The sequence below is a fragment of the Bos indicus genome, chromosome 6, assembly GCF_029378745.1.
Source record: "Bos indicus isolate NIAB-ARS_2022 breed Sahiwal x Tharparkar chromosome 6, NIAB-ARS_B.indTharparkar_mat_pri_1.0, whole genome shotgun sequence".
NCBI classification, from domain to species: domain Eukaryota; kingdom Metazoa; phylum Chordata; class Mammalia; order Artiodactyla; family Bovidae; genus Bos; species Bos indicus.
The window spans coordinates 23,756,692-23,773,406 of NC_091765.1; the positions used below are offsets into that span (position 1 = coordinate 23,756,692).

At 36.6% G+C, this 16,715-nt stretch overlaps 1 protein-coding gene across 8 annotated transcripts in view; it reads right to left on the reverse strand.

Moving 5' to 3' along the window:
• BANK1 (B cell scaffold protein with ankyrin repeats 1) overlaps positions 1-15,827 on the reverse strand; it is a 319,023-nt gene extending 303,196 nt beyond the window's left edge. For 6 of the 8 annotated variants that reach the window (XM_070791144.1, XM_070791143.1, XM_070791142.1 and 3 more), the window contains exon 1: positions 15,543-15,826. In XM_070791144.1, the coding sequence (XP_070647245.1) occupies positions 15,543-15,612 (70 nt within the window). In that variant the 5' untranslated portion in view covers positions 15,613-15,826. Of the gene's footprint in view, positions 1-15,542 lie in introns of all 8 variants that reach the window. The other 2 variants (XM_070791140.1, XM_070791145.1) reach the window with 1 other exon arrangement.
• Between the last annotated feature and the right edge of the window lie 888 nt (positions 15,828-16,715).

The window sequence follows — 16,715 nt, forward strand, 5'->3', positions numbered from 1 at the left end:
TGAAAACCATCCAGAATAAGGCTTAGAAGAGTTAATAAAGCTAACTCTTTATTGTTGCAGGGCCAATGAGCATCTTGTAAATGTTAATTTACATCATCAATCTTTAAAAAACAATATGGCAGACAACACTGGGGACTTGCTTGGCTATAGAACCCTTTCCAAATACTAAAACTGTACTCTTCCCACTGTATCATGATACATTCAAGGGATCGAAGTGACATAAGCATTGGAAAATGTTGAAAACAATGGCAACATAACTTATGAAATATTAAGAAAAATATTTGGGAAAGAGACTCATGCTTTATTTAAATGAAAGTTAAATTATAATTCTCATTTATAATTATAATTTAAATGAGAGTTGAAACTTAGGCAATGTACAGCATGGTGACCACATGTCACCATGTAGTCACTGAAGGTAACATGGTGACTACAGGAACAACACTGAATTGTATACTTAAAACTGGCTAAGACAGTATACATATATTATTTTTAATTGAAATATAATTGACCTACAACACTGTGTTAATTTCAGGTGCACAGCATAATGATGTGACACTTTTGTAAATTACAAATAATCATCATCATAAGTCTAGTTACCATCTGTTAAAATACAAATTTATTACAATATTGACTATATTCCCCTTGTTGTACATTTCACCCTGCCCACACCCCACCCCTGCACCGTGACTCATTTATTTTGTCTGAAAACTTGCACTTCTTAGTCTCTCTCACCACTCACTCATCCCCTCTCCCTCCTTCTCTATGGCAACCAGTGTTTGTTCTTTGTATCTATGACTTTGTTTTGGCTTTGTTACATTGGATAATTTGTTTTGTCTTCTATATAAGTTAAATCATGCTGAATTTGTCTTTCTTTAAGTTAATAAAAATAATTCATTTTAATTACTTAACTAAAATAATTATTTAAATTAATAAAAATAATCTTGTCTGGAGGATGATCTGTTCTTCTATCCAATAAATCACTGTGGATTTCCTTCTTTTTGTTTCCTTTTGTTTTAAAACATTGTGCAATATATTTAAATGAGGCAAGAGCACAGCAGAAATATTTACAAATGCTACATCACCAAATAGCCATACAAATGTAATTTTAAATTGTATATCCAAATAGTAAATATATTGAAGCAAGAATGCCAAACAAGTAAAAGTATTAGAAGTAAACATATACAAACAAAAATTAGAAGTACATATATCTCTTTTTTCTACTTTTTTAAGCCTGTTACATATTTTCAACTATGGGTATGTATTATTTTAGAAAAAAAGAATAATAAAGAAAATGATTTAATCTTCTAGACATAAATGCAGGATATTAAATTTCATAAACTCTTAGACAATAATAATACTTTTTCTATTTACCCCCAAAAGATATTTTAATTAACTAAATAAGTTATATTAAAAGGTTATAGAAATCTTAGTAAATATAACTAAAGTATTTGTTATCAGATTTAAACATTAACATAATACCGAGAACTGCCTTAAAATTATCTTTGTGTAAAAGGTTCTGTGAGTTTTAAACTTTTTTCATAATCAAAGGCAGTTCATGTGCAAACCAAACAATTAAGAAAGAACTTGGAAACCCCAGGCTGGTTATCTAAGGGTAGATATAGAACTCCAGGGATATTCATAAACAGGGCATTCAGAAATGGCTTCACTTTTACTTATTCTCTTTCATAAACTTAATCAGCAACTCTAATGTCACACTTTGTACTAGCTCATCAGGAAGCACCTATTAATGTGCTTCTCTCTGCTGAACGGATGCCAGAGGTTACCCATTCCTTTAAATAGCATCCAATCTATTTGAGTAATAGCAGTCATTTTCATATTAACTTTGTTTTCTATGTGACCTACTAAGTTAGTCCATCTCCAAGACATAAAACTCATTCTCTAAGTTATTTGCATTTATATCAGTTTCTGTTGTTTTAGGTAGAAAAATATTTCAGCAATAATTTATTTGAGTGACTCTTATTAGCCCATATATTTGCCTCAAACATGTGCTTCATTGACAAACATTTCTAACATGAAAGACATTTGTTTATGGCCATGTCAAGTTGTTCTTAATTTTAGAATCTTCTAATGAATGAAATCCCAATAATTAAACAATGTGAGGCCATTTACATAGCATATATGATTATTGAGACAGTGGCAGATTTATACATTTAACATGTGAAAATATCTTTTAACTTATTTGCTCAGTTAAGATGCACACATGCTATCTGAATATCAACATCATAAACACAACACTCCAAAATACTCTTATCTTAGAATTCCCTAGGTTCTTTCCCAGTTCCATTTCATCCCCACATTTCCTCCTGTTTTCTCTGGCACATCCCATAATAAAAGTCCCACCAGGAAAGTCAGAAATAATCATAAGAGAATTAAAAAAATCAGCAAGTTGTCTGTGCCCTACTTAGCCTGCCAACACCATTTCCCTATCTATAGCCCCCTCCACTTTTATTTCTATGATAAGCCTCCTTCCCTTCCGCTCATTTCCAATGTGGTCAACAGCAAAGTGAGAACTTTATTTATCCAATGGGATGAACAGAACTGAAGAAAAAAACTAAAAAGAGTGCCATCAATCTCTGGTTGAAAGAACTCAGGAATCTCAAGAACTCTTTGCCATTTAACAGGGATGATAATTTTTGTGCAAAAGAACTTACTTCTCTTCCAGTGTTGTGATAACAAAGCATACCATGGTTAAAAACATTTATGAGACAATGGCTTCAAGGAAATTGAACAGACACTGTTAGTTGCAGAATTTCTCAGGCTATTTTAATGACCTAATATATATATATATGATATATATAATATATATATATCATATTTATACCTATACATATATATTATATACCATTTATATATAAAAACTTATTTCACCACAGAACATCTTTTTTTCCCAAGGAATATATATGGTATGGAGTAACAGGGGAAACACAGCATTAAAGGAACGAAGCTCGGAAGTATGAACTCTTTAGATTTTTGAGGCATTGACCATCAGGTAAGAGAGGTATGAGTCGCCCTTCATAATGTCCCATGTGGCTGCTGACCTACCTGCCTTGCAGCAACCATGACAGTCATCAATCACAGAGTACCTGCCTGCTTCAAGTACTACTACACGCTCTTTCCTCATTTCATTGTGAGGTACAGAGAGGTCTTGTAACAGAGTAACTTAAGGTCCTATGACTAACTACTAGGTGATTCTGCTGGGCTTTGAATTCATATTGAGGAGTTCAGAGTCTAGATTTTTATATGCACCAGACCAGAGAATTATTCTAAGAGGTCATACAATAAAATACTACATGTGAACATACTTTCTAATGATTCCTCTATGTTTTCACAAGGAGAGCAGAAATGAAATGGGTTTTAACTGCTAGCTTCTCAGAAGGCTGACCCTCATAAAAGTAATAGAAAAGCTGTCCCTTTCTTTCCATAATTACAGGAACTGTGGGTTACTCAGAACTAGAAATTTGCTTTGGGGATCCTTTCTGTTATTCTGCTCACCCTTAGCTGTCTAGGTGAAACACTGTATAGATTTATACCCTATAAGGAATACACTGCTCAGACATAATTTAAACAATTTCAAATATATCGCTAAAACATTACCTGCACAACTATATCAACTATTATTTAATTACATGATGATATAAGAAATGCCTTCATTGCAAAACTTCAGAGGCTGAGTCAACTACACTACGGTCCAGTTTTTCTGTATGTTCCTCTGTCTTCATAGGGCTGGGAGAGCAGGAAGTATAATATATGGTATAGCTATGAACAAAGTCTCCTTCAAGAATAAAGAAATGAAAGTTTACTACATTTTTATTTTTAAAAATATGATGCTTAAACAGAATTAAATTCTCAAAATGAGAAAAATGTTCTTAACCCATTAACTATTTTCCCTGAAGACTACATAGTATTCATATATAGAACCATAGCATTTATTTTCATAACAGATCACAGGTTTCTTCAAGTTCAGTTTGGAGTGAAAACCCAGAGAAACATGTGTTTGAGATATTATACTGTTTAATGTAGTGTTGAGAAAAATTAAACAGGAGAACTGAAAGAACATTTATATGAGGCTCTCAATCCTGAGATTCATATGTATGCGACACCAGAAGTGTGAGAATGAGCCATGTAAACACATTCCTTCTAATAAAAGTGCAAGTTGAATGTAGCTTATGCTGAATATAATATCGGCCATTTGCTAAGCACCTGTTATGAATGCTCTAGGTACTCTACACACAGAATTATATTTATCATCATGAGGCTATAAAATAGGTGTGTTACCCACTCCAGATATAAAAGAATTGGATCCTAGATACGTAATCAGCTCAAAGTCACACAAGTGACAGATCCTATATCTGAGTTGACACAGATTGAGTGCCAAAGAATTGATGCTTTTGAACTGTGTGTTGGAGAAGATTCTTGAGAGTCCCTTGGACTGCAAGGAGATCCAACCAGTCCATTCTAAAGGAGATCAGTCCTGGGTGTTCTTTGGAAGGAATGATGCTAAAGCTGAAACTCCAGTACTTTGGTCACCTCATGCAAAGAGTTGACTCATTGGAAAAGACTCTGATGCTGGGAGGGATTGGGGGCAGGAGGAGAAGGGGACAACAGAGGATGAGATGGCTGGATGGCATCACCAACTCGATGGACATGAGTTTGAGTGAACTCCGGGAGTTGGTGATGGACAGGGAGGCCTGGCGTGCTGCAATTCATGGGGTTGCAAAGAGTCGGACACAACTGAGCGACTGAACTGAACTGACTGAACTGACAGATAATCAACCCACAAAGGTGAACACAACTTGCAGCCTAAGTTATCTTGTCAAATAACATGATCAATTTTAACAATGTAAAACTGGAAAAATGTATGGGAAACAGGTAAGAGATTGGGAGATTAGTTTGGTCTATAATACAAACAAAATTTTTGATAAATTTTAAACTGAAACTCTATACGTATGTCCAAAGATCTATCAAGTTCTTTTTAAAAAGGAATTATGTGTCTTTTTTTTCATTTTAACATCTTATTCAGTTTAATACTAATAAAATATTAGATATTTTCCATCTCATAATTTCAGTGCAAAAGTCACATTTTTCCAATTAATGATTCAACTGAATTAATGAACTACTTTTGTGATAAAATATTATCTGGAAAGACATCTCAAATATAGAAAGTAATATCTTGTTACATTTTTTCACAGAGGCACATCAGGAAAGTTCAATCTTCATGTAACTGCAATACGAGTGAGTTGAAAGTTTCCAACTTTGTCAACTGAATTAAATAACCCAAGTTACTATATACTTATTCTGAAACCTTGGACCTTTTGGACACAGAATTTTCTATCCATATTAATCCAACAGAATAGTTAATAACATTTAATGTTGATTGGCGCTAATGGTAAAAAAATCTGCCTGCAATACAGGAGACACAAGGGACTCGAGTTCAATCCCTGAGTCAGGAAGATCCCCTAGAGGAGGGCATGGCAACTCATTCCAGTATTCTTGCCTGGAGAATCCCATGTACAGAGAAGCCTGGCAGGTTACAGTCCATGGGGTCACCAAGAGTCTGACATGACTGAGCAACTATACTTACACTTAATTCCCTAACTTAAAGTTCTTTCTGATTAAAACTGCTAGATGGCTTTCTATTAAATGCTTCTAAAGTATGTGTTACACAACATCCCAATTATTTCATGGGAAGGAGAAGTGGACAAAATCATCTTTAAATGCAAGTGGAAAAAGAGAATAATAAATATCTGCTGCTGCTGCTGCTAAGTCGCTTCAGTCATGTCTGACTCTGTGTGATCCCACAGACGGCCTCCTACCAGGCTCCTCTGTCCCTGGGATTCTCCAGGCAAGAACACTGGAGTGGGTTGCCATTTCCTTCTCCAATAATAAATATCTATTAATAGCCAAAAGAAAATTATGGAAAAGGCGATTTCTTGGGAGAACTTTCCTTAGCAGAAATTGGCTTGGGAATAAACAAAAACATGAGTGGAACAGAGAATTCAGAATGCAAATTCCCAGATACATGAAACTTTGCTGTATGCCAATGGTGGTATTTCGATTCACTTACAAGAGTAGGGTTCATTTAATAAATGCTTTTCTCAATTAGCTGCCCATATTAAAAAAGAAAAACTTAAGTTGGATTTTAGCCTCATGCTATACACAAAAATAAATCCCAAGCATACTACATGCAACTATAAAAATTAAAATCTTAGAAAAAAATACAGAAAATTACAATGGTCACTGAGAGATTTTTAAGACTCCCCTAGCCAAGACAGGGAACAGAACTGTGAAAGAAAATATAAGTGTATTTGAAAAAATGAGCATTAAAATATATTCAGTGGCAACAAACACCATAATCAAAATCATTTAGAAAGATTACAATAGACTAAGAAAAATATCTGTGATAATAAGATACAGTTTAAATCTTCAATATGTAATGTGACCTCACAAATTATTAAGGTAAAAGATATAATAGAAATATGAGTAAATTATATGAAAAATGGTAGGTAAATTTTAGCATTTATACTATTTTAGTATTACACTATGATTTAAACATTCAAATAATACTATAATGTCATTATTAAAATACCTCTGTGGGCAATCATGAATGGGGAGAGGGTCTCTTTAAACTATTTGAGGAAGTGTAAATTATGTTAGCATTGTTCATGTCAGATATTGGTAATATTTCTATAACAATATTTCATAAGAAAGAAACCAAACCTTCAACAGATTTCATTGGGATTTTTTGAAAACTTAGAGCAGTGCTATCCAACAAAAAATACAATATAAATCACAAGTGCAAATCCCATATGTCATTTTAATTTTTTAACAGCTATATAACAACAAATAAAAAGAAACAAGTGAAATTATAGCAATATATTTTATTCAATCCAGTAAAACATGTAAATCAATATTAAAGTTACTGAAAGATTTTACATTCTATTTTAAATCTTTGAAAACTAGTGAGTGTTTTTACATTCACAGCACATCTCAATTTGAACCAGCTGTATTTCAAGTGCCCAAGAGCCACATGTCTAGTTGATACAGTGTCAGGCAGCACAGTATAGTGTTTTTTGCCCATCAACAGACAGAAAGTATGTAAGAGTTCACTGATCTGACATCATAGAACAAATCTGCATTCAGAGAATACAATTTTTTCAACTCACTGTCATTTATTATCAAAATCTTCTGTGACACAAGTAGTATGTAACAGGAACTGCCCAAATGTATAACTATTCCAACTTGCTCGAATGTGTTTTCACTTGGCAACATTCAGTTACTTGATTCAAACAGGAAGAATACAGTTGGATAGACTTATTCAGGGCTGGAGTTTAATCAAGCAGCTCTGACGGAAAAAAAGGGGGTAGAAGTTGAAGCATATGCAAAGATATGACTGTAATAGTGATGCACTGATTCAGATTTGGATAAAAAGGAAGGGATGATCAATAAAAGCAAAACTATGGAATAATCCAGCATGGAAATAAAGGTTCAATACAAAGAAATACTCATTATTTTCCATTAACATTCATGCCTAGAGAGAGAAGGAGATGGGGAGGGGGAAAGGGAATGAAGGAGGAGAAAGAAGGGGAGGAGAGGAAGAAGAGAGGCACTCCAGAATCATGGAAGAAGAGAAGGAAAGAAGGAAGGGAAAGGATGAAACAGAATATTTAAACACATAAGAAAATATCTACATTAAAATGTGTTCATAATGAAATTTATGGAACTTGTCTCTGAACCTTTTCATAGGAAAAAATTTCCTTTGGTGTAGTGCCATCAGCTTTTGAGTACAAATAAACCATTACACTAGCACAGATCTTAAAACAAAAAACAAATACACAAAACCCTTTCTTTAACCCACATCTCCTGCAGTGGCTACTTTCTTTCTGCATACTGGAGCCAAGCTTTCAAAAGTTGTCTACATGGTATCCACATCCTCATCTACCTTCACCCTTCAACTCTCATCCCCTCTCCTAAAGCTACTTAACCTCTCTCCCTACACTCATCAGTAAGTTTCATGTCAAATCCATCAGCTAAATTTCAGTCTTCAATTTACCTGAACTATTCAAAGAATTTCAATCCGTTCACCACTCCTGCCTCCCCAAAACATCTCATTCTTGAATTCTTGCCATTATACTATTTTCCTCCTTTTCTTTTTAGCCTCTGCTCAATCATATAGGGTAACTCCTCTGTCTCTATCAATATATAAATTTTACTTTATGTGGTTCTTTATCCTGGGTCATCTTTTCTTTCTACTCTAGATACTTCTTTTCTGCTATCTTATTTACTGATGCAATTTTAAAGACTGTGCATACCTGTGCTCTCAGTCGTGTCCAACTCTTTGTGACCCCATGGACTGTATAGCCCACTAGGCTCCTCTGTCCATGGGATTTCCCAGGCAAGAATACTGGAGTGGGTTGCCATTTCCTTCTCCAAGGCATCTTCCCAACCCAGGGATCAATATATATCTCCTGCATTGGCAGGGAGACTCTTTACTAGCTGAGCAAAGTACTTTCCCCAATTTTATATCTCTAGCCTGAACTCCCTTTCTGAACTCCATATCATAACATCAAATGCTTATCTGACATCGCTACCTGAGTATTTCTCATCTAGCCCAAATGTAACATATGCAAAATTGAAATTGAATGTGTTCATGCCCTTGCCATTTCTTCCTGCTCCTTCAGTCTTTTCCATTAGAGTAAATGACAACTTACGACCTTCCCAGTTTTCCATGCCACAAACCTACCATTGACTCTCCACATCTCTTTCCCCCTCAGACTCTGTATCTACTACAACAGCACAAAAAGCATATAAGTAATAGTTCTCAATAAACATGTCCACTTCTCCCTTTATTTTACTTTTGGATAAATTCCTAATTGTTCAGAAACTTCCATTGTTGACTTCTTCCAATTAACTGTACCAAAAGCACCTCACAAGATCTTTTATTTTTTTCAGATCATAAGCTCTTTTTATTTTCACCTTCATTGATTCAGAAGGTGATTTAGAAGAAGAATAACCTTTCACATGATCTTCTAAAAACAAAAATCTAGTCATGTTATGCTTCTGTTTTAAAATGCTTCAGTATCTACTCATACTTAGGGGACTTTTCATACAGGCTTATGTAATTGAGTTTCAGTTTACTTTTCCAGCTTCTTCTTCTGCATCTCTCCCCTTGCTCATTAGAAGACTGACTGTAACCTTGTTAAAATCTGAAAAATTGTCTGTCACTCAGAGTCTCCTTCCTTCACTTACATCATTACACTTAATTGATCACACCTGAACTTCATTAATTTGTGTCTATCTCTCCAATTTGGTAAGAGCACACTGAATTCTAACCTTGTTTTCCAAGGCGATCATTAACACTATTAATAACATATCATCTGTCACCTAATGAGGATACTAAACTTCCTACTCGATTACTACAAAAGATCTCAATCAAGGACCGATCTCTGAAGTAAAATGCTGATTACACTGCTTCAGGTTGATATTAGCCCACTGATAGTGTGGATAAAGGCTTCACAATGGCCTGTCAGTGATGCTATTTTTTATCATCTGCCAGGAGGATTGAGATAATAGCTTGTAAATTATGCTGGAGGAATTTTATAATTCCTCTTTCTTTTTTACTAAGATAAATGTCATAAGGATCCTCTTTGTGTGCCTCAATTTAAACACATTTTAAAAGTTTGTCAGAAACAGCATGCTACAAACTTTTCATATAAGTAAAAGCATTGTATTAACAAAGCATAAAAATTCTATTGCTAAATTTTATAATTAATATAATTTTATAACTACACAGTTCAAAACTCTAGACTTCATAGTGCTTAACTCATAATACTAACCTTTGAATGAATTATTTCCTCACCAACTATAGAGACTTCAAGTTTTCAAACATGCACCATAAAGCTAGAAAACTCCAAATATTTTTATCTAGAGGACTCACCAGACTCACCTCACAAGGCACTCTATTTTTAGCACATAAAAGGAATAGATCTAATTCTGATGATTTTTAACTTTCAATAGAAGATTCTTAAAGATTGCTTTAACAATAACAGCAATTTTCTAAAAGAGGAAAAGCTTACAGGAACAGGAATGGCAGTGTTTGAGAAATAAAGGTATTCTAACCCAAACTCTTTTTTTCCTCCAAAAAAAAAAGAAACTTATTCAAACTAGTTCATATAAAGAAAAAGTCATTGCAGGATGTCACAGGCATTTCATGAACAGACAATATCAGAACAACAAGAGCAGCGGGGTCCTACACGACCTGCAAATGGAAAGTCAGAAACCAAGACTCTTCCCTCTGTCTTTCTCCTTAATTCTCTCTTCTAGTCTTTTGTCTAATTATCCATCTTCCACACGAGTCAACTAGTTGTCATTCTCTATTGTATGTCACCGAACATTGACCTTCGACTGCTAACAGTCTCATTATCTATTGTTTGGAAGGAAAGAAGGGCTTTGTTGAATCCAACAAATCTTTAAATGCCAGACAACACACATCACTGGCCATTAAGCAGTCAAAGGACTGGCTCCAACAGGGACCCAATAGTTCACGAATTACATTAAAACTGTAGTTGTCTCCTGAGATTTCTTAATTACACTGGTCTTCTAAATCTAAATAAAATGTGATTGGCCAATGTAGAAAATGTGTACATCTTAAGGATTCTTTATACAGTCACAAGAAATACTCTACAATTTGTCATTCCAGTGCCATGATTTTATAGAATCTTACCACTTTGATGTGATAAGTTTCTACATGTTGATGTTTCTCCACCCTGCACCCCATCCCCTAAAAAAAGACTTTAATAGTTTAGAAAACTGTTAGGAAATGAAAGGCCACAATGAATTATTAAATGTTTTCATATGATTATATGAAACAACATAACTTCTTGTCCAAATTAGGTGCTAGTCTTCTGACATGCTCACCTATCAAAGTAATGTGATATCTCAATCACATAAATTCAAAGTAGAAACATAATAAATGGTAGCTACTAAAAGGCAAAAATTTCAAGTAGTCTGAAACTATATTGTTTTTCTGAAAGTTAGACATGATCCTACAGATAAATATGAACAAAAAGGGAATGAGACCATTGATCTTGACTGAAGGATGAGGTTGACACCTCAACCTAGATCATGACCAAACAAAATTAGGCAAATGAAATTCCATGTTAAGAATGTCTCATGCTTTTCAGTATGTCTTCCTTATTAAATGGAACACATAAAAATGAAGCAATGAGAATTACTAATATGAAGCTTAAAAGAAAAGGAAATATGACACATAATTCATATGATAAAGCAAAACTTGAACTGGATACAAAGAAAATCTTATAAAAAACCACAAGGCAATAATGAATTACTTCTCATGATTACAAAGAGAAGTAATCTTTCTGGATTATCTCAATCAGAAGCATTTGGAAGCAGCAAAGAAATCTATGCCTAATGGTAAAGGTCTAAAATGTTCATTATATTTCTGAGTGAAAAATAAATACAAGAGTGAAAAATAAATAAATCCATACAATATCTGTTATCTTCACCACCTGAACTATTTCAGTATCTGCAGTAAAACATAGATACCATTCTTTATATTTAAAATAGGAAAGAATTACAAGACCATATAACAACTCATTTTTAAATAATAACTTCTAGAATATTTGTCCTTCCTATTCTTATTTCATATACATCTCCAAAATTATTGTAAGATATTCTATAATATATATATAGAAAGTAATAAAATAGCAACTGTACCTTAGATGATCAGGTAGTGAGTGAAAGTTGCTTGGTGACCCCATGGACTGTAGCCCACCAGTCTCCTCTGTCCATGGAATTCTCCAGGCAAGAATACTGGAGTGGATTGCCATTCCCTTCTCCAGGGGATCTTCCCAACCCAAGGATCACAGCCAGGCCTCTTGTATTGGCAGGCAGCTTCTTTACCATCTGAGCCACCAGGAGAGCCCTGATGATCAGGTAGCAGCCATTTAATTTCTTAAAACATGTGATTTATATTTGGCAGGAATGATATTCTTTACATTAGTTTGTTTTTAGCCCAGCAGTAAATATTTTGGTAAAACAGATCTTCTATCTTCTTATAATTTGATGAAATGTCCCACAATTTTACATTTGATGCTTACTTTTTAAACATACATTTTTTTTTCCTTAATTGGGTCATAATTGATTCTCTGTGATATGGAGAAATAATTCCATAATGATATAGCTCTCATTTTGTCCTATTAAATTCCCATTTTATTCTTTCTTGTAACTGCCCTAGTCTAATCAATCTTTCTTTTTTTTCTCATTGTGGATTCTTTTTTCCCTCCTCCTGGAACTATTAACTACACTATTTCCCCAAGATTATGACAATATCTTTCTATAGGAAGCCACACTTCCCAGTTTTATTTTTTTTGATGTGGGAGTTTGATGACTTCATCCTTTTAAGTTTTTCCCCAAGCCAACACGAGGCAGTTTCTCCAGAAGAATTTTACTTGTTACATGTAAATATGACACTATCAACCAGTGACCAAAGGAGTAAAACAATAGCCAACATGTATTAGGCAATTACTATTTGCTATGGCACCTTGAAAAGCACTTCACATGCATTTTCCCCTTTAATACTCAAAAACATTCCTTCAAATAAATGCTATTGTTCAATCCACATTTACTTTGTAACTGGGCAAATTGATATAATGATAGATTTATTTATTTATTCAAGATCACAAAGCAAATAAGCAATGAAGCTAGACTGGATTTAAAGCAGTCTGAGCTGCTGCTGCTGCTAAGTCACTTCAGTCATGTCGGACTCTGTGCGACCCCATAGATGGCAGCCCACCAAGCTCCCCCATCCCTGGGATTTTCCAGGCAAGAACACTGGAGTGGGTTGCCATTTTCTTTTCCAATGCATGAAAGTGAAAAGGGAAAGTGAAGTCACTTAGTCGTGCCAACTCTTTGGGACCCCATGGACTGCAGCCTACCAGGCCCCTCCGGCCATGGGATTTTCCAGGCAAGAGTACTGGAATGGGTTGCCATTGCCTCTCCAGTCTGAGCTGAGGCCATCATAAGTAGGGCATGATCATGATCGCCTATAGCACGTGTTCAGAAAGACATGGCAAAAAAAGGTTCCTATGCCCAATATGCTGCTGTATGCCTGAAATCCTAAGCAATTAAATATTATACAATTATTCCATAAAAGAAGGCCCTGAAAGAGCACCTCTCTTTAAAATCTCAGCATAAATAAGCCTATCAGACAGAACCCAGAGAGAACCTTTCCAGCTTGTCTGAAGAAAGTTTTATCAGTCAGCAGAGTTAAATAAAGGAATCTCCCATAGTAGAAATCTAGATCACTGACTATGCTGGAAGATTGTAGTTGGAGGGAAAGTTTCAAATCCTCAAGAACTTTAGACACAATACTTAGACAAACTATCTTCCTCACAAACTATGTACAAGCATCTAGCATATGGTGAGACAGGACAGATGTGCTCTGCTTTTAACCTAACAATTCATCTCTGTCTTCATCAGAGGCCTCAAGTAATATTAATAAGAAATACAGAAACTATGGAGTAGGGAATATTCTATGCTTTAGTAAACAGTCTTTATTGAAGGTAGCAGTCAAAATTAGATTTAAACAATCATCAGTTTTGGAATAAAACAAAGAAGGAACTTCTCTTTTGGACATTAGTAGACAGTATCTAGTTACTTATAAACCAGAAAAAAGAGTCTAAATGGAATTTTTATCCACTGTGCATCATTTTCACACTGTCTTAGTTCTGGGTACCATATTTTTCCTGCTTCCACTAAAGGACAAGTTGAACACTCTGATGGAAGTTTATACAGTATTGTCATTACAAATACAAAATACACCAACTGCTGGAAATATATCTTCATAGGCATGAAACTGTTATTTACCACTTTAGATTGTGTTTGCCCATTTTACACTCGTATTACTACACAACTCTTGGGGATGGGTAGGTAGAAGACTGTTGGTGAAATGATGAATGAGATCTTCAGATATTTATTGGTTATGGAACTGTGGGCAACTCACTCATTGAGTCTTACTTTTCTCATGTCTAAAGTGAGGCAGTTGGAGTAACTAACCCCTAATGTGTCACATTTAGCCCAAGTCTATGATGCTACAGAGACACCTGCCCAAAGCAGAGAGAGAGGTCACACAAAAAGGTGTTCGTTAAAAAAAAGAGAGAGAGAGAGAGATTAATCAGAACTAGTTCTTTTAAAAGACTATTCACATCAAGGAATGGCATGGGTTAATAACAAAAGAGAGCTCGTTAGAAGTGTCATTAGCTGAGCCAAATAAGGAGATAAATGAATCAAGTGAAATAATATTGTATTGGAAGGACCAAAAGAGATGAGGGGAAATGCACAGGAGGAACAAGAATACTCAGAATGAGACAAAAGGTGGTTTACACCACTGCAGCATTATTCATACTACCAAACACTTCAAAGCATTACTTGGGCATTAAGTGAAATAATAGTTATGTTTTGTCTAAACTGCTCAATCTAGAAGTTTGAAACAAATTGTAGCTGATTCTATTTAACAAAATTGTTCAACCAAAATTACAAAAGAGCTAACCTGCTCAAGGTTCAAAAGATATGGCTGGTTTATTTACTGAAGCAAGCCAAGATGCAGTCCATCAGACCACAGCTTTCAGAATGTCAGTGTTCACTACACAGAAAGTTAACATATTAAGATATCAGTTCTTTTCTTGTCATTTCCACTGCCACAAGTACACTTCCCATTTTAACTAAAAAGCAGTATTTTGAAACTCGTATATGAAAAAACACATTTCCCATAGCTAAAACCATAATTTAATTTTTTTAAATGCTAGTAAGCTATGAGAAACTCCATTCAGCAAATCAATAGAATTTCATTCAGATTTTTTATCGCTTATGTCAGTGTGTACATCTTCAGTACTCTTAATATGCAAGTGAAGCCTTTTTCTTTTTAATTTTCAAAGCTGAACACTTTTTATATTCATTATACAATTCACAAATGCATTTGACATATTTCAAAAAGAAGTGAAAACAAGTGCCTTCACTTCCATTTGACCCGTAAATGCATTTATTTTTCAGACGCATTGACTGCTCTTCCTTTTGCGTTAGGAAAAGCTGTTTCGAGGACTTTCTGCAGAAAGTAATCTCTCTGACTAGCAGGTCACAGGCCATTTACCGGGTTGGATTCGGGGAGCCCCGGCAGGTAAACGGGCAGTTCTGCTGTAACATGTTGACAGAATTTTTAGGCTGATGTGTAACTGTAACACATTCCAAGGTGATTTTGGATACTAGAGGAGGCTGTCCCAGGTGCTCTGGAAAGTGCCAGCTACTTAGAAGTTGCAGCACTGACGGTGGCGCGCTGCCCAGATTTCAAGAGTGCTTCCACCTGCTCGGGTCCGGGTTCCCCGGCCAAGAAGCCCGCGGGAGGCGCCGGCAGAGCGGCAGCCTGATCCCCCACCGCGAGGAGCACGGTCTCCGCGGGACCCCGGGGCCGGCCGGTCTCCCTCCCGCCTCCCGACCGCGCGCGCACCCACCTGGGGGCGCTGGGCCGCCGGCAGGCTGCTCGCAGCTCCCGCGCGCCCAGCCTGGCGCTGCTGGCAGCATCGCGGCCGCTGAAGCCCAGGCGCCTGGACGCGTGCCCGCCGAGCCCTGACTCTCCCGATCTGAGGTTCTCCTCGACCTGGTCTCCGGGCCTCGCTGTCCTCAGCCCGCTTCCCACCGCGGCTGCTGCTGCCGAGGTCCCGGAAACGCAGCCCCTGGGCGCGGGCCGCAGGGCGAGGGCTCACCGCGCTGGGCTCCCTGCGGAAGTGAAACTGCTCAGGGGCTCGCGCTGGTCTCCTTTTTAGGCCACTTTGGTTTCTTCTAACACTCCTCGGCGGAGAAGGCAATGGCACCCCACTCCAGTACTCTTGCCTGGCAAATCCCATAGGAGGAGCCTGGTAGGCTGCAGTCCATGGGGTCGCTAGGAGTCGGACACAACTGAGCGACTTCACTTTCACTCTTCACTTTCATGCAATGGAGAAGGAACACTGGAGAATCCCAGGGAAGGGGGAGCCTGGTGGGCTGCCATCTATAGGGTCGCACAGAGTCGGACACGACTGAAGCGACTTAGCAGGAGCAGCAACACTATTTGGGCCTGTTCCCTCCTCACCTTTTCACTCAGGACGTTTTTAGAGCGAGATTACCTGTTCCTGTCGACTTTCTTGTCCCATTCAAGGGCTTCTGCGATGCCCCTTCTTCCTGGAAGAAATAGGGTTACCAGAACCAGACACGTACTGGAAAAGAGAGATAGTTGTTCAGTAGCTCAGTCGTATCTGACTCTTTGCGATCCCATGGACTGCGTGCAGCAAGCCAGGACTCCCTATCCCTCTTTATCTCCTGGTGTCTACCTAAGTTCATCTCCTTTGAATCGCTGATGCCATCCAGCAGACCTACAGATATGGATGAGTCATTAAACGTATAGGTAGTAAGGTAGATAGAGATACATAGTTGGAATTTTTTGGTTTGTTTTGGGTTTGGGGGGCTTGTTTGTTTGCTTTGATATTGCATTTTGCCCAAACATTTTAGGTTAGATCCATAAATTATGTATTATATATTTCCTACTCCTGCTCAAAACTGGGCCTAGTTAAAAAACAAAATAGACATGGATCTAAATGGTTCTTTGTTTGTTTGCCCTAAAGACTGGAATACTCAAGAGTTTCCCCAGA